Source organism: Solanum verrucosum, unplaced genomic scaffold (genome assembly GCF_900185275.1).
Source record: "Solanum verrucosum unplaced genomic scaffold, falcon-dt-bn FXZP01000126.1, whole genome shotgun sequence".
Classification (NCBI taxonomy): domain Eukaryota; kingdom Viridiplantae; phylum Streptophyta; class Magnoliopsida; order Solanales; family Solanaceae; genus Solanum; species Solanum verrucosum.
In genome coordinates, this window is record NW_026020033.1 from 696,947 (window position 1) to 720,155 (window position 23,209).

The 23,209-nt window shown below is 36.7% G+C and overlaps 1 protein-coding gene and 1 pseudogene across 1 annotated transcript; both read left to right on the top strand.

Annotated features, from left to right (window-relative positions):
• Nucleotides 1–4,696, top strand: LOC125821609 (disease resistance protein RGA2-like; annotated as a pseudogene).
• Nucleotides 4,697–7,656: 2,960 nt separating this feature from the next.
• Nucleotides 7,657–22,871, top strand: LOC125821610 (6,7,8-trihydroxycoumarin synthase-like). Its single transcript, XM_049501027.1, has 6 exons — nucleotides 7,657–7,911; nucleotides 8,272–8,468; nucleotides 8,688–8,818; nucleotides 12,423–12,610; nucleotides 13,136–13,222; nucleotides 22,623–22,871. Exons 1-6 carry the CDS (start codon nucleotides 7,657–7,659, stop codon nucleotides 22,869–22,871), a joined length of 1,107 nt encoding a protein of 368 aa, XP_049356984.1.
• Nucleotides 22,872–23,209: the final 338 nt, after the last annotated feature.

Sequence of the window (23,209 nt, forward strand, 5' to 3'; positions counted from 1 at the left end):
ATGAAATCTACGGAGAAGTCCTTCGATTTTGGGGCTGGAACTGAAGAAAACTTCTTGCGCTCTTGGAGGGGTTGGGTCGCCTCTTTTCTCCTCTTTTGCTCTAAGTTTGATGAATTCTAGAGGATAATGGTTTAGGGAAAAATCTGACTAGAATAATAGGCTATAAAATTGACCAAAATGAAGTAGTCTAGGGATAAAATAGTAAGGAAAAGACCCTATTACGCCTAAGCTAAAAGTTGACTAGCCCATTGACGGAGCTGACTGACGGGTCGTAAGTCAATTGACGGTCCGTCCTGTCAGTCGTCGTTTGGCTGTCAGAGGCTGAAATCTAGCGTCTGAAACTAAAAGTCAACTGACCCATGGACGGAGCTGACTGACGGGCCGTAAGTTGACTGACGGGCCGTAAGTCGACTGAAGGTCCGTAGGTGGCCTCCGTCGGTGGCACCTGCAACTTTTGAAAATCTGGAATTTTTCCTTTCTCGAATCTGGGGTGTTATATCGTCATTATTTTGTTGGATTAATAAAAAATTGAAATATGTGTATGCTTAATTTTGACATCAACTTTAAGATTAAATAAAAATAGAAAGATATAAAATGATCCAAAATTTTAAATTGTATTCTAGAAGTTTAGATATATATTACATTATTTGATTTTCTTTATAAGGAACAAATATTTTATTTTAATACTAGGTGAGTTTTAGGCATGTTAAAAATATTTTTTTCAATTAAGAATGTGGTTACACATCTTTTTTGAGACATTAAAAAATAAACTCAAGGATGCAGTGGCACACCTTGTCCAATAATATAATTAACTTTCATTAATTTAAAGTAGAGACTTATAGACAAAATTATTAAGTGTGATGCAAATAAGATAGTTGTGCCTCTAAATGTCAAGACCAAGAATGCAGTTACGCATCTAGGTTGAGATCAATAAAAAATGTGAGCAAATCATGGCCTGCAACACAATTTATCCAAAGTTAATTTAAGATAGTCTAAGTTGATACCGTGCTAGAACCACGAGACATGAGGGATGCCTAATACCTTCCCCTCGGTCAACAAAATTTCTTACCCAAATTTATAGTTCGCAGACCATAATAAATAGTCATTTCCTTTTGATTAGGGATTAATAAGAAAATGTGACTTGGAAGACCATAACTCAATTCCAAGTGGCGACTCTGAAAAAATTAAAATAATCCTTAATCAATACCGTAACTTAAATTGGAAAAACACCTCTTAAGAATTTTTGATCAATCAACAAGTTGGTTTCTAGACTAACCACCTACCATTCATGGTGTTATTGATCAAATAACAAAGGGTCTGATATAGCCCTAAACTTTGTTATTTAGAACTAATATACTACCTTTCATTATAAAAGTGACTCATATATATGCCTACAGTATAAGAATAACTCACATATACCCCTATCATTACATAATTGGCACACATATACTCTATTATCTAAGAGAAGTGAAAAAAAAAATTAATTTTAAATTAATTTTCTTGATTTTAATTTTCAGAAAATTCATGTAGGGGTATATATGATCCTTTTCACACATGATTTTTTAACTTATTTAATTATCAATATTTGAATTTGTTATTCTTATTTTATTTTTCTTTAGTGTAAAAATATGAGGAAAAAAATGTGAACAGAAAAAGAGAAAAAGTAAGAAAAAAATTTAAACTACTTTTTTCGTATAAATTGTAATTTATTTTTTTGTATCAATTAAAAAAAATTGGGACATATATATATATATATATATATATATATATATATGTTAAATTTTACAAGTTAGTAGAAAGAAAACGAAATTTGACCATCAAGTATACCTCTACATGAATATTGTTTTTAATAAAAAATTTAAAATAGATTTTTTCACTTCCCTTAGAGGAAAAAGGATATATGAACCTTTTAGGTAACAGTAAAGATATATATGTGCCACTTTTATAACGAAGGGTATGAATCAGACCCTTTCCCTTGATTTGGAAAAGAAAAAAAGAAAGTCTAATCTTCGTCAATTTGAATATGACAAAAACAAATTGAGTTGTTTAGACCATGAAAACAGTGTGAATTTGGTACACGAGTACTTAATAATTACTTGACTTGTGTGTGCACTTTCCTAAATGAGAAAATCTAGGAAATCCTCTAGCACTTTTCGAGATAATATCACATATTGCTACTTGACTATGAACTTTTCTCTTAAAAATTCATTCAATTTTGGTTTTTAACCCAAAAAGTTACTCAACTATTAGTCCTCCCAATACTTGGTATGGGGGACTAGGACAGACAACTCTTGCCCAAATGATCTTCAATGACCAGAGAGCATTTCCATCCCAAATTATGGATTTGCGTCTCGGAAGATTTTAATGAGAAGAGGTTGATAGAGGAACTTGAAGAATTTATTGAAGGTATGTCACTTGGTGACATGGGCTTGGGTCCACTTCAAATGAAGCTTTAGGAAGTGCTAAATGGAAAAAAATAATTTGCTTGTCTAAGATGTTGTTTGGAATGACGATCACGATAAGTGGGATAATTTAAGAGAAGTCTTGAAAGTTGGAGCTAGTGGTGCTTCTGTTCTAACCACAACTCGTCTTGAAAAGGTTGGATTAATTATGGGAACTTTGCAACCATTCCGGTTGTCAAATTTGTCACAAGAAGATTGTTGGTTGTTGTTTATGCAACGTGCATTTGGACACCACGAAGAAATTAATCCTAACCTTGTGGATATTGCGAAAAAATGTGGTAGTGTGCCTCTAGGGGCCAAGCCTCTTGGAGGTATTTTGCGCTTCAAGAGAAAAAAAAGAATGGGAACATGTGAGAGACACTGAGATTTTTAATTTGCCTCAAGATGAAAGTACTATTTTGCCTGTCTTGAGACTGAGTTATGATCATCTTCCACTTGATTTGAGACAATGTCTTGCATATTGTGCTATATTCCCAAAGGATACCAAAAGGAATAAAGAAAAGCTAATCTCTCTGGATGACACACAACTTTCTTTTATTGAAACGGAACATTGAGCAAGAGGATGAAGTATGGAAATAATTATGCTAGAGGTTCTTTTTTCAAGAGATTGAAGTTAAATCTGATAATACTTATTTCAAGATGCATGATCTCATCCATGATTTGGCTACATCTCTATTTTTGGTAAGCGCATCAAGCAACAATATCCACAAAATAAATGTAGGAGATTACTCACATAGCATGTCTATTGATTTCATTGAATTGGTGTCTTTTTACTCTAGTCCTTCACTGTTGAAAAAATTTGTCTCGTTAAGAGTACTTAAGCTAAGTAGCTCTGAACTGGAGCAGTTACCATATTCCATTGGAGATTTAAGATACAAGTACCTCGCTGGCAATAGTATTCGTAGTCTTCCGAAGCAGTTATGAAAGCTTCAAAATTTGCGGACTCTTGATAAGTAGTATATTTCCATTCACCTTGTTGTTTGCCAAAACGAACAACTATAGTCTCCAAAATCTTTTAATTCATGGTTGCGATGAATTGACTTCTATGCCACCAAGGATACGATTTTTGACATGCCTTAAGACTCTAAGTAGATTTTCTGTGGGAATTCGAAAAAAAGGTTATAAACTTGGTGAACTACAAGACCTAAAACTATATGGCTCAATTCCAATCACACATCTTGAGAGAGTGAAGAATCATACGGATGCAAAAGAAGCCAATTTATTTGCAAAAGGGAATCTGCAATCTTTAAGCATGATTTGGAACGAACCGGATAGATATGAATAGGAAGAAGTTAAGTGCTTGAAGCCCTCAAACCACACCCCAATCTGAATTCTTTAACAATCATTGGCTTTAGAGGATTCCATTTCCCTGAGATGATGAATCACTTAGTTTTGAGAAATGTTGTCTCTGATAGAATTAGAGGTTGTGAAAACTGCTCTTGCTTATCACCCTTTGGTGCGCTGCCTTGTCTAGAAAGTCTATTGTTATCCATGCGGTTTGCGGAGTATGTTGAAGAGGATGATTAAGGGTGTCAAATGGGAGGGCTGAGTTAAAATTAGAGATATTAAAATGGTTTTAAATAGAAATCGGGTTGGGTTATGATCCACCCAAGGTTACGTTGGGTTCAAATGGGTTGAGCTCAAATGGGCTAAAACCCGTGTTGGGTTATGACCCGCCCAATTTGACCCACTTAATCTCAATGATTTTAATATATTGTTATTTAACTGTATAACCACAAATTGAATTTCAACTCAAGAAAATTTATAAAAAAAAAAGACAAATGGAAAGATAAATCCTAGAAGATATAAAATAGATAGTAATTCATAACTTCATTATAGGAACATACATTACATCAATATAAATAAAGAGTCTTAAAATGTGTTGAAATTGGAGATAAAATTGGGGTCAATTGAAGATTCTTTCTAAATGGGTTAAGGCTTGAAAGAGTTAAGATTGAACCGTATTCAAATTACCGTGAACCCAACCCCTCAAAAATTTGGGCGGGTTGGACGTGTTACCTATATTTGGGGTCATTTCTTACACCCCTAAGTATGATGTTCATTATGTATTCCCTACAAGAAGAAAGTTCCATCTCTGAGAAAACTTATTATAGGCGAATCGTAATATGAAAGGATTGTTGAAAAAGGAAGGGGAAGAGCAATTCCCTGTGCTTGAAGAGATGACGGATTTGCTTATATTGTTGTTGCTCTCTTTTCCGTTGTCTATCCTTTAAAATGCCTCATGTTTCTTTTGATTTTTAATTCTACCCGATATGCCTGCTACTTGTTGTTTTGGGATATGGGTTGACTTACCTACTGCTGGTGGGTTATGATAGGAGTCATCATGACTCAAGGTTTCAGGTCGTGATACTTCCATAGGTTCACTAAGCTTTTTTCACTAGAAGCTTATGGTGCTCAATTTTTTTAGCTCACTCTCTTTAGTTCCTTGATGTGCACACCCCAAACATAGGCTTTTGCTTACACCACATTTTTATTCTGTTCTACCCCCAAACAACAATTTCATCACTAGGAATTAGGGATGTAAGGGTATCAAAAGAGAGGAATCAAAACGGTCAAGTTGCACAACATAGTGACTAAAGAAATTAATTAAGGCTCATTAGGATTGACTAAGATCAATTTTAAGGGAAAGACAATTTGGGTAAAGTGATAAATCAAAGAGGACCTACGTTAACCCTCCAATCCAAGCAATATCTAGAATATCACCTTGAATCACATTTGGAGGAAAGTTCTACACTATATGCCCACACAATAATTATTCAATGTCTCACCACACAAGGCATTCAAAAATCAACTAGATCTCAAGCTAGTCTCAAAATTAATTGAACAGAACGTCTTTTGACTAACTACAACGAGTTAATCAACACATGCTTGTAAATCACAAAGCCAAACCAAAAGTGTAAGATCCATGACAACAAATTGCTCTCAAGTATACTTTTTCCCTCATTTTCATCATCCTTTGACAGTAAATTTTTTTGGGGGTCTCACTTGCGAGAAGTATAACACATGCTCTACATAAACTAAAACATGGAATTTTCCCCCAAGAAAGCCACCTATCAATCTATCATAGGGAAATACCAACCCAATTCGACACAAAAAAAAGACAAAAAATATACTCTTTGGAAAAGAACCTTAGTATGAAGAAAGCCCTTGGAGTTTATTCAATTATGTACTATTCACATAGACGATATTTAATGAGGCACAACCCTAGACTGAAATCAAGCCATGCCTTCATGGCACATGAGTTATTCAAACCCAAGAGAGTTAAAAAGGACTTGCATGAAATTGAAACACCTGCTCCTGAATGACGAGTTGCATATGAGAAGTGGTGATCTGCCTGCAAATGTCCAACGCAGGTTAAAAAAATGAAAATGTGCTTTAGTGATCTGCCTGCAAACCTGCATTTCGCAGGTGTAACACAGAATTTGGAAATATTGACATGTAGTTGGAATAGTTGTCTTATGGGCCTCTAACCTTTGGTATGTATTGTGCTGAGAAGTAGAAGGATCCATCTTGATTACTATTTACTAGTAGTAATTAGCAGAAATGACCAAATTGATCTCTTATAGATATTTGACTTTAAAAATTTTTATTTTTAGTAATTTTTTACATACTAAAATATGCCTCGTACAAAATATAACTAGATTCGGATGAACCCGTTGGCTAGCTGCATTTGCCACTGGTCCTCATTGTCTATATTGACACATGCTATAAAACTCATTTTCATGACTTATATGCCAGGTAGGTATTAGTTTATATCAATGTAATTAAGTATCTGGATTTGTTTTGGAGATTTCTTGTTGCAAGTGAAAGAAATTAAGTGGTTTTCAGAGATTTGAGAGAGAAATTAACAAGTTTTGTAAAGATGATTAAGTGAAAGGTGGGGGTGGATCTAGCTGTATATAGTAGAGTGTCATAATCTAAGTCGTTTGGTAGAGTGTATTAGCAAAATTAATGTATGCATTAATTATATGTATTAGTAATCCCTTGTTTGGTGCATTTTTTCATGCTATGTATAACTAATGTTTGCATTAGTAATACACTCTATTGTGTATTGAGGAGTGTATTACTAATACCATAGATTTCTAGGTATTAGTAATGCAAATGATTTAATACATGCATTAATATGGTTAAAGACTCAATTACCCATCAAAAGTACTTTTACATTTTTTCCACCATAATTGTGAAGGATACTTTTGTAAATAAATATTTTTATACAATGCCTACTATTTTTAATACACCAAACCAAACAATGCATGAAAAATAATCTATGCATAACTAATACTGCTTGCATTACTAATACACTCTATTGGGTATTATTTTTATATGCTCTACCAAACGATCCTGAGATCACTAAAAAAATAATTCATAAATTTTAAATTTTGAATCCACCTCGATAATAATGAAATAATACAAGAAGACAAAATATGACAAGGATAGTATTTTCCATGAAAATCCATTTTCCTTCGTGCCAAACACACCCTTACTTGTTAATTATAAATGAAAGAAACATCAGAAAATTTTAATACAAGACATTTCAAGTGACTTTGCCAAAAAAAAAAAAAAAAAACAATATGCTCTTTCCATTTGTTATCATCATTATTCTCAGTTTTCTTCTTCCAAAAGTAAAAAAGAAAGAAAAAAACATCCTGCCACCAGGTCTTTTAAGGTTGCCATTCATTGGATATTTGCATCAATTTGATAGTTTAACCCCCTCATATCTATTTTTGGAAACTTTCCAAGAAATATGGAAAAGTACTCATTGAAACTTGGTTCTACTCCAATAATTGTAGTTTCTTCAACAAAATTAGCAAAAAAAGTAATGAAGACACAAGATTTAGCTTCCATTCTGGGACAACAAAAATTGTCTTACAATAATCAAGATATTGCTACGTCACCTTACAATGACCATTGGAAAGAGCTTCGAAAAATATGTGTTGGTCATTTATTTAGTCTAAAAAAAGTTCAATCTTTTATTCCAATTCATGAAGATGAAGTATCAAGAATGATCAAGGAAATATCTCAACAAGGTGTAACTTCCCGAATTACCAATTTAAGTAGTATAATGATTTCACTAACAACTACAATTATTTGTAGAGTTGCTTTTGGTATTAGGTATGATGAAGAAACACACGAAATGAGAAATTTTAATGAACTTTTAAAAGTGACTCAAGAAATGTTGACAGCCTTTTTTGTCTCTGATTATTTTCCTCTCTTAGGATGGATTGATAAACTCTTCGGAAAAACAAGTAGACTTGAGAAGAATTTTAAGGATTTGGATGAGTTTTACGAAGGACTCATTGAGAAACATCTCAATCCCAATAGGCCAAAATCCATGGAAGAAGATATTATTGATCTTTTGCTCCAATTGAAGAAAGAGAAATCAACTCCAATTGTTCTTACTTTGGACAACATAAAGGCTATAATCATGGTAATGAACTACTCCATTTGTATCTATTTTATATGGAGGTACTGATAAATATATACTTGCTCACATCGATTGCTTACACATAGCTAAACAGTAAGCCTTTCATTGGCTTGGTGTTAATATTTCGTCACGTGGCTAAGATTTTTCCATTGTTATGTTTTTGGCATGATCATAATATGAAGAAGGATTTTGTCAAATATTCAAAAGTGCCTTGTAAATTTGTGACATTACACATGTCACATCATTTCATGATTAGTTGGTTAGAAAAATATTTGAATAAAGATAAATGAGAAATTTAAAGTTTTTGAATACATGAAGATATATTTTGTGGCTAAGTTTGTATCCTCCCATTTTCCCTTGTAGAATATGCTAGTTGCTGGAACAGACACTACCGCATCTACAATAATTTGGGCAATGGCAGCCTTGATAGCAAACCCGAATGCCATGAAGACAGTTCAAGCAGAAATTAGAGAATCGGTTGGAAAAAAGTCCATAGTGAATGAGGATAATGTCCAAAAGCTTCAATATTTCAAAGCAGTGATAAAAGAGACATTCAGATTGTATACACCGGCTCCATTGTTACTACCAAGAGAGACAAAGTTCCATACTAGATGGATATGAAATTAAACCAAAAACTATAGTATATGTTAACACTTGGGCAATTGGAAGCTAAGGGATCCTGAAATATGGAAAAATTCAAAAGAATTTATACCTGAGAGGTTCTTGAATAATGATAATATTGATTTTAAAGGCCAAGATTTTTAGTTGATTCCATTTAGAGCAGGTAGAAGAGGATGTCCGGCTATTGCACTTGGTGTGGAAAATGTGGAACTTGTACTCTCTAATCTTCTTTACGCTTTTGATTGGGAGTTGCTTCGTGGGATGAAAAGAGAAGACATTGACACTGATGGTTTGCCTGGAATTACTCCGCATATGAAAAACCATTTGTGCCTTGTTCCTAGAAATTATCACTATTCACAAGAAATTAAACAAGACCAACCAAACTCCAGTATTTAAATTAGTTAAATATGTATTTCTGTCATTTTTCGTTATAAACATGTAATGGAGTAGGTATTTCAATAAAATTTCCCTTGTAGTTCCAAAGGATGTCGCAGCGAAATGAACCAAATTGATCTTTTATATATCTTTCACTTTAGATTCAAAATAATCCCTTGTTATTTTGCATTTCTTCTGTAGGTACACTACGGATTTGTGGGTTATACTAATTTGTGCTAGCGTTGAGGCTACATTGAATGATTCTTCACATGCAGAAACCTTTTTTTTTTGCTGGAAGAATCTTCGAAAAACATTTAGCAAAACAAATAAAACAAAGAAATTAAAAATGAAAAGAAGTTAAGTACTTTTGTTGCCTCCCAAGAAGCACTTTATTTAATGTTATGGCATGAGATAATTCCTTACATCCAAGGTTCCTCAAGATAAATCATACCAATCATGGCTTCGGGTACTCCCAAATATTGCTTAACTCTTCATCCATTCCCTTTGAATTGATGTCTGAGATCAATAGAACCATTTTAATAGAATCGGGACACTGTGAATTGACCAGACTATTAATATTTTTGCTTTCCTAGGAACAACTAGAGAGTTGAATTAAATAGCAACACCCAATTTCTAGGAGAAATGCTTGTTTTCAATATTTGTGATCAGTAAAACTCTCCCTCTAAAAACACTAAGTCCAATTACAGCAACGGAAATTATTCGCCGATAATGGCTAGTCAAAGGGAAGCTCACACATGAGACTTGCCATCGACCTCCTTGGGCCAAAGACCGCCAGACCCCAGACCCACCAGATCCGATCGTTTTTCCCCTTCTAGCCATAAACTCCCAAATCTTAAACAACTACAACATGAGTACCAATAACCAGGGACAAACCAACTTCGATGATCAATCGAGCTACAAGAGCGCTTTGGGTTTTCGATCCCAGAACTTCATCAAAGGCAGAATCTGAATCAATCAAGGAAACATGAAATAACTAATGGAAAATATGTTGTTAGCTTTACCAAGGAAGAACATGACCTCTTAGCCGATACTTGCAAATGGACTCTGGTAGGGAAATTCGAGCAAAATCGCACACAAATTGATAAAATTAGGGCAGATCTCGCAAAATGTAACACCCCATAATTGAAAAAGGAAAATAAGGCAAAATTCAGGAAGCTGCAGGTGCCAGCCACAAAGGCCAACCACGACCCTTGGGTAGAACCACGGACCATAGTGTGGTCCGTGGTCTAGTCACTAGCAAGGTCAATTAGAGGCTTAGGACCACGGCCTGACCAACATACCGTCAGTCAAACCATGGTCCGTGGTTAGGGGGTCCGTGTTTCACTAGCTTAAAATCAACTCCCAAACCATGAACGACGGTCGTGCAGGATGGACCGTCGGTCAGTCCACGATCCGTTGATCGTGGGCTAGCAGTTATTTTCAGGGTTAGTTGGGTCTTTTCCTAATTAATTAAATCCTATACTACGTTATATTTCTTATGTCTAGGACCCTTATATAAGGATTTTACCTCCAAATTTCCCAATAGAAATCTTTCTCTCCAAACTCACCATAAAGAAGAATTCTCAAATAATTCTCTCTATAGAATCTGTAAGAAGAAGAAGGATTCATCTAGGGATTCAAGTCAACTATTAATTCCTCCATTGATGGCTAGCATTTGGACTTGAGGTATGATAGTTTTCATCCATGGATTCCTTCCATCCATGGAGTTCCCAAATTGCTCTATTTCAAAAGGTAGAATTCCCCAATTGAGTTAGGGTTTTCTTCAATTATCACGGGTTCTTTTCATTATTGATTTAAATGATTGAATTATGATCTTTTCTTCATTAATTGATGAAACTATGCTTTTATGATGATTTCCCCCATGAACCCATGTAATCCCATTGTTTTCAAGTTATGATCACATGATGTGGGATTTTTAGTATAAAGCAAGAGTTTTTATGAAATTAAGTATGTATTGCTAGCTTTACATGATTTATGATGAAATCCATATCTAACACATGTTTACTAAGTATTGATGATTGAAAGTGGGTTTTGAACCTTAAGAGGTAAAATATGGACTTATGTATTTTCTTATGAAATCTATGCAAATGTTTTAATGATGCTTTGAGAGTAAAGTATCAATGATGATGTTGTTGTTGATTGTTGAAAGGATATTCTCATAAACACATACAACCATGATTTGAAAAGTTTTCTCATATAATAAGAATTCTAAGGTTGAAAGGTTTTCTCACCTAATTGAATCAAAGACAAGGAGCTATCCTAATGAAACTTAGCTTGGATCGGTGAGATAATATGCCCTTCCATGAATGATAAGAACAAGTGAGAAATGACTATTCTGTGGAAATTATGGCTAACACCTAGTGGATATTGAAGTGAGATGGTAACTCTCACATAGTAAAGGCCGGGTTTTTAGAAGCAATCTCTTGAGATGGAAGCTCTTCCTAGTAGAGGCTAGGTTTCTAGTAGCAATCTCCTTATCCCATAACTATGTGCCCCCATAGGATGATTAGCTAGTGGATCCACTTAAGTTAGAGTTCATGGTCCTTACCTTGGCAAGTAAGACAACCCTTTTCGGTGTGGGAGACACCGGGGATCATGTTATAGCTCACATGGTCTCTATGTCGGTTAAGGCTCATTTCCCACAATAATATGAATAATGTACTAATGTTACTTCCAAAAGTATCTCATATGAGTTCAAAGGCTTTAAAGATGATGTTAGTTTGCATTGACCATGTTTTATGAAGTATGTTTTCTAACTTCTTTTATATCATGTTTTAGTTTGGTCAATTACATGTCATGAAATGAAATGTCCCTTTTTGCATGTTTTAAATGTTTATGCATAGCTATCATACTTGGTCCATTGTTTTGTACTAACGTGTATTCTTGCCTACATTTTCCCCAAATGTTGGGTCTGATAGTCAGGATCATCAGTTTCGTGGCTAATGTTGATTTCGAGATTCCCAAGCTTTTGTGAGTCCTCATGATTCGAGGATGGAGCTTTATTGTATTCACTTTCTTTCATGTATTTCTCTTTTGGACATGATGTATGAGCCAGACCCAATTTCATTATATTATATTAGATGGCTATGACGAGACAAGATGTCTAGACTTTCGCTTTTCTTTTATAAAATGTTTGGACTTTGAAATGTTGTTTTACTCTTATTGTTCTATTTCTTATGTTATGAGAGCTAAGTGTCTTGTATGGAGTCCTTCGAGGCACTATACGACATGTTACATCTAGGGTGTACCCCTGGGTCGTGACAAACTTGGTATCAGAGCACAAGGTTTAAAATGGTCCTAGAATGTCTCATAAGCCACATCTAGTAGAGTCTTGTTCATGAGTGTAAAACGCACCACATTTATGAATGAGAGGCTGAAAGATGATTAGGAAACTTCACTTCTATCATTACTCTAAAGTCATGCCATAGAGTTTAACTCTATAAAGTCTCTCTCCTAATCCTTACCCAATGCTCTACATGATATGTCTATGCGAAAAGCTTATGCTAGAAGGAATGTGAGGGAGAATGCGAAACAAAAATCTCCTCCCCAAGCTCCTCCTCAAGTTTCGGTTGATCCTTTGGCCGAACAAGTTACAAATGCAGAGGTTAGGGCGGCTTTTCAAGTGTTGGCTCAAGCCATGACGTCCCAAGCAAATAGGGAGGTTGCAGTTCTCGAGAACCCAAATGTGGGTACGACGGCTTCAAGAGTGAGGGACTTCACAAGGATGAATCGTCTGGAGTTTCATGGTTCTAAGGTTGAGAACTATCCTCAAGAGTTTATTGATGAGGTCTATAAGGTTTTGATGATCATGGGAGTGACGCCAGTGGAAAAGGTGGAGTTGGCCGTTTATCAATTGAAAGGTGTTGCTCAAGTGTGGTACAACCAATGGAAAGTTGAGAGACCAGAAGATGTGGGTCCTCTTGATTGGGAGAAGTTTAAGGCTGATTTTCTTGATAGGTTCTTTCCCCTTGAGATGAGAGGAACAAAGGTGCTTGAGTTCATCAAACTTCGTCAAGGAAGTATGAGTATAAGGGAATATGCTAAAAAGTTCACTCAATTGTTGAAGTATGCTCCAAAAATGGTTGCCGATTCTAGGGCAAGGATGAGTAAGTTCATGTCGGGTGTGTCAGAAATGGTGGTCAAAGAGTGTCGTACCACCATGCTCATTAATGACATGGACATCTCTCGTCTCATGATTCATGCAAAACAGATTGAGGAGCAAAAGCTCAATGAAAATTCTAGGGAGGCAAAGAGAGCTAAGACCGGTGATGGTAATTTTTCTCATGCAAGGTCTGAGGTAATACGAGACCTAAGATCACGAGTGACCCCAAGCTAACCCTGTGTCTGGCATATCATAAGAATACTATAAAAGTTATTGAATAAAACAAGTACTATGCGGAAGCTAAAACAATGCATAACTGAATCTGGGGAAAACCCACTAGTCTAATTATATAAAACATACTAAGAGATTAGTGATAATTGAACAACCACTTGATAAATAAAGCTGAATCTAATACTGTGTCTGAGAAGCCTCTATCTGAGTTAAGTTTCTGGGACATGCTCCCAGCTAACTCTAACAAAACTGAAAATGGAATAAAAGACTAAAAATACAAAGCATGTATGTTGTCCTCAAAGTATGAGGACTCATCACTGAAGCAGCTGAATGCAAATCGAGAATTGATCTAAGCGTGATCTGGATGCTAAGTACCTGAGCCTACATCATGAAAGGATGTAGCACAAAGTATGTGTTAGTACTTGGAATGTACTGAGCATGCAGGATATAGATAATAGTTGAACAAAATATATAGGTTGAACAAAGCATAACTGAGCAATGATATAACAGAACATGCTGAGACTGAATACTGAAGTATAACCTGAAAACCTAGTCAAATGTACTAGAGTCTGACTATGGGAGCTACTATTAACCGACATAAAACCACGTGAGCTAAACGTGGAGTCCGATGTATACGCCCCATCGAGAGGACCCAATATACCTTTCCAGGGGTATAAAGGCATGACTGGCGTGATCACTAAATCTGATGCCCAATAGAAGGGACTTATAATAGTATGGGGGCACATAGTTCTGGGACTATGAGGATATGTTGAACCCTCGTCCAACTCGGTGCTAAGTTTACTCCCAACTAAATATGTATACAATTGAAATGTAACTAAAATACTGAATAGCTCAAAATACTGACATGCTAACTGAGAATGCAACATTTATGTACTGGCAATGTGACATTCGAAATCTGGAGCATGATTATCTTTTTAACTGACCTAGCAAGTATAATTCATGAACTAAAAGAATTTATACAACTAGGGTTCTGAGTTTCATGCAAGGAACTAAGTAAGCTTTCAAGAAACAAGCTAATTCGATTTAAGATACTACAACAGCTAAATCACAACAATTATCTAAGGTTTTTGAAACCCTATGTCTAAACAAGATATGGAGAATCAAGGATCTGACTGAATTCTAGGGACCTAGTGGATGAAAGGAACCCACTAGTGAAATCCAACATACCTGGTGACGAAATTCATATAGAAATCCTTAGATTTCGGGGTTGAAACTTGAAAAACCTATTGCGTGTTATTGATAGGGATAGTTGACTTTCCCCTTCTTTTTTCTCTAATTTCAATGATTTTGAAGAGTAAGGGTTTTGGGTAGGTTCTGAATAGATTATTAGGCTTAATCTGAGTAAAACGACGTAGTTTAAATGTCCAATGCATAGGAGAAAATACCAAAATGACCCTGACTTAAAAGCTGACTAGGCCCTCCCACGGCGCCACTGATGGACCGTCAAAGGGACCACGGCCCTTCAAGTGGGTCATCGTTCTTGGCCAGTGTCTACTGGTTCAGGGCACCCCCATCCACGGTCCACTTCATGGACCGTGTGAAGGACCACATATCGTGAAGGCCACCGTGGTTCTTCACTTGGGTTGGGGGTCTGCTATCTTAGGACGACGGACCCATCCACGGTCCGTCATCGAGACCACGGCCCGTAGAGATCCATGGTTTGATGCCTGATCCCTGGTGGTTTTTCCCTTTCTCTACGAGCCCTTCCACGGCTCATGTGGTGATCATCGGCCCGTGAAGGGCTTCGTGTTTCACAAAATTTTTTTGGTTCACTCCATTTTCTGCTGAAGTGTCTAAGGTAGGTTTTGAGGTGTTACACCGATGGACATGGTCGTTCTAGATTTCGACAAACGTTTTCTGGTCAAGGTTCCTCCAATGCTCCTCCTAAGTTTAGCAAAGATAGGGTGTCTAACCCTAAGCCTCAAGGAGGTGATGGTAGTGGATCTTCATTGCCTACGTCTACTTGTACTAAGGGTGGAAGGAAGCACGAGGGTAAGTGTCTAGCCTATATAGATGGTTGCTTCAGTTGTGGTAAGAGTGGTCATAAGATGAGGGATTTCCTAATGCTTAAGGCAAAAACAAAAGAGGGCAAGCAAGCTACCCCTAGTGGTGCGGGTTCCAATGCTCCCAAGCAAAACCGATTTGATGCACTTCAGACTCTTTGTGAACAAGAGGGTTCTCCCGATGTAGTTATCGGTATATTGAAAGTTTTCCAACTAGATGTTTATGCTTTACTTGATCCCGGTACTACTTTGTCTTTTGTGACACCATATGTGGCTAGGAGGGTCGATGTTCTTCTGGATGTATTGTTAGAACCTTTTTCTGTCTCTACTCATGTTCGTGATTCTATTGTGGCTAAGAGGGTCTATAGAAGATGTCCCATTTCCTTGTCCCATAGAGTTACTCTTGTTTACTTGGTAGAGCTTGATATGCTAGATTTTGATGTTATCCTTGGTATGAATTGGCTACATTCTTGTTATGCTTCTATTGATTATAGATCCCGTGTAGTCAAGTTTCAGTTTCCAAATGAGCCTATCCTAGAGTGGAAGGGGGGAAATTCTATGCTTAATGGTCAGTTTGTCTCTTATCTTAAAGCTAGAAAGATGATCTCTAAGGGTTGCTTGTACCGTCTAGTTAGGGTGAGGGATGTAGATTCTGAAACCCCTACTCTTGAGTCGGTCCCCATTGTTAATGAGTTTCTAGAAGTATTCCCAGATGATTTTCCTGATATTCCTCCCGAGAGGGAAATAGACTTCGGTATTGACCTTCTCCCAGATACACAACCTATCTCTATTCCTCTGTATAGAATGGATCCAGCGGAACTTAAGGAATTGAACGAGAAATTTTGAGATTTGTTGGATAAGGGTTTCATCCAACCGAGTATCTCTCCATGAGGTACTCCAGTTGTGTTTGTTAGAAAGAAGGATGGTTCTCTTCATATGTGTATTGACTATCGTCAGTTGAACAAGGTGACTATTAAGAATAAGTATCCTCTTCCAAGGATAGATGATTTATTTGACCAACTTCAAGGGGCAAGTTACTTCTCTAAGACTGACCTTTGGTCAGGTTATCACCAATTGAGGGTGAAAGAAGATGCCATTCTGAAGACAGATTTTTGAATTTGATATGGTCATTATAAGTTTTTGGTAATGTCATTTGGGTTGACTAATGCTCCGGTGGAGTTTATGGATTTGATTAATAGGGTGTTTGGACAATACCTTGACATGTTTGTGATTGTGTTCATTGATGACATATTGATTTACTCAAGGAATGAGAATGAGCACATTGATCATTTGAGGATTGTGTTGCAAATTCTTATGGACCAACAACTTTTGCAAAGTTTAGAAAATATGCATTTTGGTTAAGGTCTGTAGCTTTCCTTGGTCATATCATTTCAAGTAAGGGTATTGAGGTAGATCCTAATAAGACGTATGTGGTCAAGAGTTGGCCTAGACCTCTATCTCCTTTGGATATTAGAAGTTCTTGGGTTTGGTCGATTACTATATAGGATTTTCTTCTATGCCTCTCCTTTGACGGCTTTGACTCAAAAGAATGATAAGTTCTTATGGTCCAAAGCTTGTGAGAAGAATTTTCAAGAGTTGAAAGAAAAACTTACTTCTGCTCCGGTGTTGACCTTACTGGATGGTACAAATGGTTTTGTGGTGTATTGTGATGCCTCTAGAATCGGGTTGGGATTTGTGCTTATGCAAAACGGTAAAGTTATTGCCTATGCCTCAAGGAAACTTAAGATCCATGAGAAGAATTATCTTACCCATGACCTTGAATAAGCGGCGGTTGTTTTTGCCTTGAAGATTTGGAGACACTATTTGTATGGTGTTCATGTTGATGTGTTTACCGACCATAAGAGTTTACAATATGTGTTTAATCAGAAGGATTTGAATCTTCGCCAAAGAAGGTGGCTTGATTTATTCAAAGATTATGACATGAGTGTCCTTTATCACCCTGGTAAAGCAAATGTGGTGGTGGATGCTCTTAGTCGATTATCTATGGGTAGTGTTGCTCATATGGAGGATGATAAAAAAGAATTGGTTTTAGATGTGCATAGATTGGCCCGATTGGGTGTTCAGTTAGTGGATTACACCAAGGGGTGGTGTTATGGATCATAATGGTTCTGAATCGTCTTTTGTGGCGAATGTAAAAGCTAAGCAAGGTCTTGATCCAATATTGGTTGAATTGAAAGAGGCGATGCTTAAAAAGTCCATTGAGGCTTTCTCCCAAGGGGGAGATGGTGTGCTTAGGTATCAAGGTCATTTATGTGATCCTAATATTGATGACTTAAGGGAACAAATCTTGTAGAAAGCCCATAGTTCTCGATATTCTATTCACCCGGGAGCCACCAAGATGTACCGTGACTTGCGAGAGACCTATTGGTAGAGTGGGATGAAAAAAGATATTGCGGGATTTGTGGCTAAATGTCCTAATTGTCAACAACTGAAGGTTGAGCATCATAAATTGGGAGGTTTATCCCAACACATTGGTATTCCTACTTGGAAGTGGGAAGATCTGAAAATGGAATTTATTGTTGGGTTGCCTCGCACTCGGCAACAACATGACTCAATTTAGGTTGTAGTAGATCGGATAAAGAAATCAGCTCATTTTATTCCCATTAAGGTTTCTTATTCGGCGGAAGATTATGCTAAGTTGTACTTGAGAGAAACGGTAAGGTTGCATGGAGTGCCCTTGTCCATTAATTCCGATCGTGGTACCCAATTCACTTCAATTTTGAAAGTCATTCCAAAAGGGTCTTGGTACTAAAGTTAAGCTTAGCACAACTTTTCATCTCCAAAACGATGGGCAAGCGGAGCGTACTATCCAAACCTTGGAAGATATGTTGAGAGCTTGTGTGATTGATTTTAAGGGTAATTAGGATGACCATTTGCCATTGATTGAGTTTGCTTATAATAATATCTATCACTCGAGTATTGATATGGCTATATTTGAGGCACTATATGGTAGGAGGCGTAGATCTCTTATAGCATGGTTTGAGGTGGGTGAAGTTGCCCTAATAGGTTCTGAATTGGTACATGAAGCAATAGGGAAGATTCAGCTTATTAGAGAAAGGTTGAGAACGGCTCAATGTCGACAAAAGTCATTTGCCGATGTTATAAGAAAAGAGGTTGAGTTTGATGTTCATGATTGAGTTTACTTGAAAATCTCACCCATGAAGGGTGTAATGAGGTTTGGTAAGAGAGGGAAGCTTAGTCCCCATTTTGTAATCCCATACCAAATTTTGAGACATGTTGGTAAGGTTTCTTATGAGCTTGATTTGCAAAATGAGTTGGCATCGATGCATCTGGTTTTCTATGTCTCTATGTTGATGAAATGTGTTGGTGATCCGATATCTATAGTCCCTAAAGAGTTTGGAAGTTAAAGAAAATCTTTCTTATGAAGAGGTCCCGGTTGAGATTTTAGACTGGCAAGTCAAGAAGTTGAGAAACAAGGATGTTGATCCCGTGAAAGTGTTATGGAGGAATCATTTAGTTGAGGGTGCCACTTGGGAGGTCGAGGCCGATATGATGTCCTGATATCCTCATCTTTTTCCTTCTACTCTTACTCTAGCTTTAGGTAATGAGTTCCTCATGATTTGTTCCTTGTTTTGGACTCATGTGCTATATGTATTTTCCATGATTTCCTTATTTATGCATGTTCATAAAAAGTTATGTTTTGAGAAAATTAGTCAATTTGTTTGATTTTCCTCGTGTTGTGCATTGAGTATGAGTTGCCTATAGACTTCATGAGATGAATTGATGAACATGCTTTAACTATGCTTTTTGAGAATGAATTGCATATTGTCTCCATGAGATTGTGTTGAGCATGTTTTTAGCTGGGAGAAGGGAGTTCCTCCTTGAACATGAGAAAATTTTGAAATTTCATGCATATTGGGTTGCTAGATGTAGTTCCTACTTCCTTATGATGCTTGAGTATGTTTAGCTTGGAATTCATGTGTCCTCCTTGAATTTGCGCATTTCATGAATAACGGGTTTTAGACTTAGTATCACCCCTCCTATGATGTGTTGATATCGTCCTAGCTTGGAGTCGATAGTTCCTCCTTGGTTATATGCATTTAGATGAAGTTGCATAAGTAGGTTGGGTTGTTAGTTCCTATCCAAATCTTTTAGAACCAGTTTGAATCTCATTTGAGGACAAATGAGCCCAAGGGGAAGATATTGTAACACCCCGTATTCGAAAAAGGGAATAAGGAAAAATTTAGGAAGCTACAGGTGCCAACTACGGAGGCCAACCACGGTCGGTGGGTAGAACCACAGACTGTAGTGTGGTCCGTGGCCTGGTCACCAATAAGGTCACTTAGAGGCTTAGGACCACGGCCTGACCAACAGACCGTCGGTCAGACCACGGTCCATGGTTAAGGGGTTCGTGGTTCACTGGCCCAAAATCAACTCCCAAACCATGAACGACGGCCGTGAAGGATGGACCGTCGGTCAGTCCACGGTCCGTCGGCCATGATCCGTGGTCAAGGGCTGGTAGTTATTTTCAAGGTTAGTTGGGTCTTTTTCTAATTAATTAACTCCTATACTACGTCAGTTTGCCTATGTCTAGGACCCCTATACAAGGATTTTACCCCGAAATTTCCCAATAGAAATCATTCTCTCCAAACTCACCAAAAAGAAGAACTATCAAATAATTCTCTTTATAGAAACTTGAAGAAGAAAAAGGATTCATCTAGGGTTTCAATTCAACTCTCAATTCATCCATTGAAGGCTAGAATTTGGACTTGAGATATGATAATTTTCATCCATGGATTCCTTCCATCCATGGAATTCCTAAATTCCTCCATTTCAAAAGGTAGAATTCCCGAATTGAGTTAGGGTTTTCTTCAACTGTCATGGGTTCTTTTCATTATTTATTTAAATGATTGAATTATGATCTCTTATGCATGAATTGATGAAATACTATGATTTTATGATGATTTCCCCATGAACCCATGTAATCCCCATGTTTTCAAGCTAAGATCATGTGATGTGGGATTTTTAGTATAAAGCAAGAGTTTTATGAAATTAAGCATGTATTGCTAGTTTTACATAAATTTATGATGAAATCCATATCTAACCCATGTTTGCTAAGTATTGAGGATTGAAAGTGGGTTTTGAACCTTAAGAGGTAAAATATGGACTTATGTATTTTCTTATGAAATCTATGCAAATGTTTTAAGGATGCTTTGAGAGTAAAGTATCAATGATGATGATTTTGTTGTGTTGTTGAAAGAATATTCTAATAAACACATACAACCATGATGTGAAAGGTTTTCTCACATAATAAGGATTCTAAGGTTGAAAGGTTTTCTCACCTAATTGAATCAACGACTAGGAGCTATCCTAATAAAACTTAGCTTGGATCGGCGAGATGATATGCCCTTCCATGAGTGATAAGAACAAGTAAGAAATGATTATTCCGTGGGAATTATGCTTAGCACCGAGTGGATATTGAAGTGAGATGGAAACTCTCATGTAGTAGAGGTTGGGTTTCTAGAAGCAATCTCTTGAGATAGAAGCTCTCCCGAGTAGAGGCCCGATTTCTAGTAACAATCTCATTATCCAGTAACTATGTGCCCCCATAGGATGATTAGCTAGTGGAACCACTTAAGCTAGAAGTTCATGGTCCTTACCTTAGCAAGTAGGACAATTTTTTTCGGTGTGGGAGACACCGGGGATCATGTTATAGCTCACATGGTCTCTATGTCGGTTAAGGCTCATTTCCCACAACAATATGAATAATGAACTAGGGTTACTTCAAGAAATATCTCATATGAGCTCAAAGGCTTTAAAGATGATGTTAGCTTGCATTGACCATGTTTTATGAAGTATGTTTTCTAACTTCTTTTATATCATGTTTTAGCTTGGTCAATTGCATGTCATGAAATGAAATGTCCCTTTTTGCATGTTTTAAATGTTTTATGCATAGCTATCATACTTGGTACATTGTTTTCAACTAACGCATACTCTTGCCTACATTGTCCCCAAATGTAGGGTCTAACAGTCAGGGTCATCAGTTTCGTGGCTAGTGTTGATTTCGAGATTCCTGAGCTTTGGTGAGTCCTCATGCTTCGAGGATGGAGTTTTGTTATATTCAGTTTCTTTCATGTATTTCTCTTTTGGACATGATGTATGGGCTAGGCCCAATTTCATTCTATTGTATTTGGCTATGATGAGACAAGATGTCTAGACTTCAGATTTTCCTTTATAAAATGTTTGGACCTTGAAATGTCGTTTTACTCTTATTGTTCTATTTCCTATATTATGAGAGCTAATTGTTTGTATGGAGTCCTTCGAGGTTCTATACGCCATGTTACATCTAGGGTGTACCCCTAGGTCATTACACAAAAATTGTATCAACTAAAGGCCATGTGATAATTGGGGCAAAAGATGGGAAACACGTTTTCATTTATGCTGAAAGTTAAGAAGACTACAACACTATTGCTTCCTACAACTTAATTCAGTTAAGTGGACATCATTCAATGAAAATCCAAATATGGACGGAAAATTTCAAACCAAACTAAGAGATGACTTTAGCTTCAGTATTGTGGATCAATTTACCAGACGTCCCGTGGCAGTACTATGAATGGGCAGCTTTATGTACAATTGTAGAACCAATAGGCACCCCCATTGTCATGGACAAAGCAACTCTATCAAAGACGAGACCCACAATGGCCAAGATGAGGGTGGAAATATACCTCATGAAACCTTTGATTACTGAAATCCAAGTGACAATAATGAGCTCGGAAGGACAAATGGAAGCCTTCAATCAGAAGATTGAGTACGAAAATATCCCTGAATTTTGCGTCCATTGCAAAATTCAAGGGCATACAAAAGAGAAATGCGGGATCATTCATCAAATTTGTCAGCAACAAAAACAAAACTTGTTAGGAATCTTCTTTTGAACTACAGTAAATTTAATTTTACTGCCTTTGTTTTAAGTAAGACTTGTTGTTAGTCATGGGTTTCTATTATTTAGGAGTTGTTTAGTGAACTGCTAGATCCTGTGTTATTATTTTTTACTTTTCATTCTAGGCTCTTATATATCTAATCTAAAGCATTAATAAAAGTGTTCTTCTGCTTCTATTCTTTTTTTCTCTCTCTCTCGTCTTTTTTGTTTCAGGCACAGTCTTTGATTTCCCTTTGTGTTATTTAGCTCAAACAGTTTTTTAAAACCTTCAATTAGTATTAGAGTGTTATTTCTTAAGGGATGTGTGTGAGCGCGCCAATCAGATTTCGTGAATACCATGAACGGAGAAGCATGTTTTTCTTCAATGGCACCACCAACTTTTGGTGAAAAAAGTTATCGAATCTGCGTTGTTAAAATGCAGGCATATCTGGAAGCTTTGGATCTCTGGTTGGCTGTAGAAGATGAATACATCATTGCTCCCTTGCCAAACAATCCCACGATGGCACAAATTAAAAATCACCAGGAAAGGAAAATTAGGAAATCAAAGGCAAAGGCATGTTTATTTGTTGTCGTTTCATCCAATGTCTTCACTCGTACCATGTCTCTAAAGTTGGCAAAAGAGGCAAGGGATTATCTTAAGACTGAGTATGAAGGAGATGAAAGGATTTGAAGGATGCAAGTGTTGAATTTGGTACGTGAGTTTGAGCTGTTAAGGATGAAGGATAGTGAAACCATAAAGGAATACACTGACCGACTTCTTAACATAGCCAATCACGACAGATTGTTGGGTTCCACTTTTAATGATTCAAGGATTGTTGAGAAAATCCTTGTAACGGTAACTGAAAGATTTGAGGCGACCATTACAACCTTAGAAAATTCTAAGGGCTTGTCCAGTATTACACTAACAGAGATCTTAAGAGTCTTTCAAGCACAAGAGCAACGACGTGTTATGAGACAAGAAGAAACTATTGAAGGAGCCTTACGTGCCAAGCATCAAGATGATGGAAG

Excerpts from the sequence above, each read along its gene's own strand:
- LOC125821610 (XM_049501027.1), top strand. The coding sequence starts at position 7,657 with ATGTTGACAGCCTTTTTTGTCTCTGATTATTTTCCTCTCTTAGGATGG. Across the intron at positions 7,912-8,271 it reads ACATAAAGGCTATAATCATG|AATATGCTAGTTGCTGGAAC; the intron begins GTAATGAACTAC and ends TTTCCCTTGTAG. Across the intron at positions 8,819-12,422 it reads AGAAGACATTGACACTGATG|CTTATGCTAGAAGGAATGTG; the intron begins GTTTGCCTGGAA and ends CTATGCGAAAAG.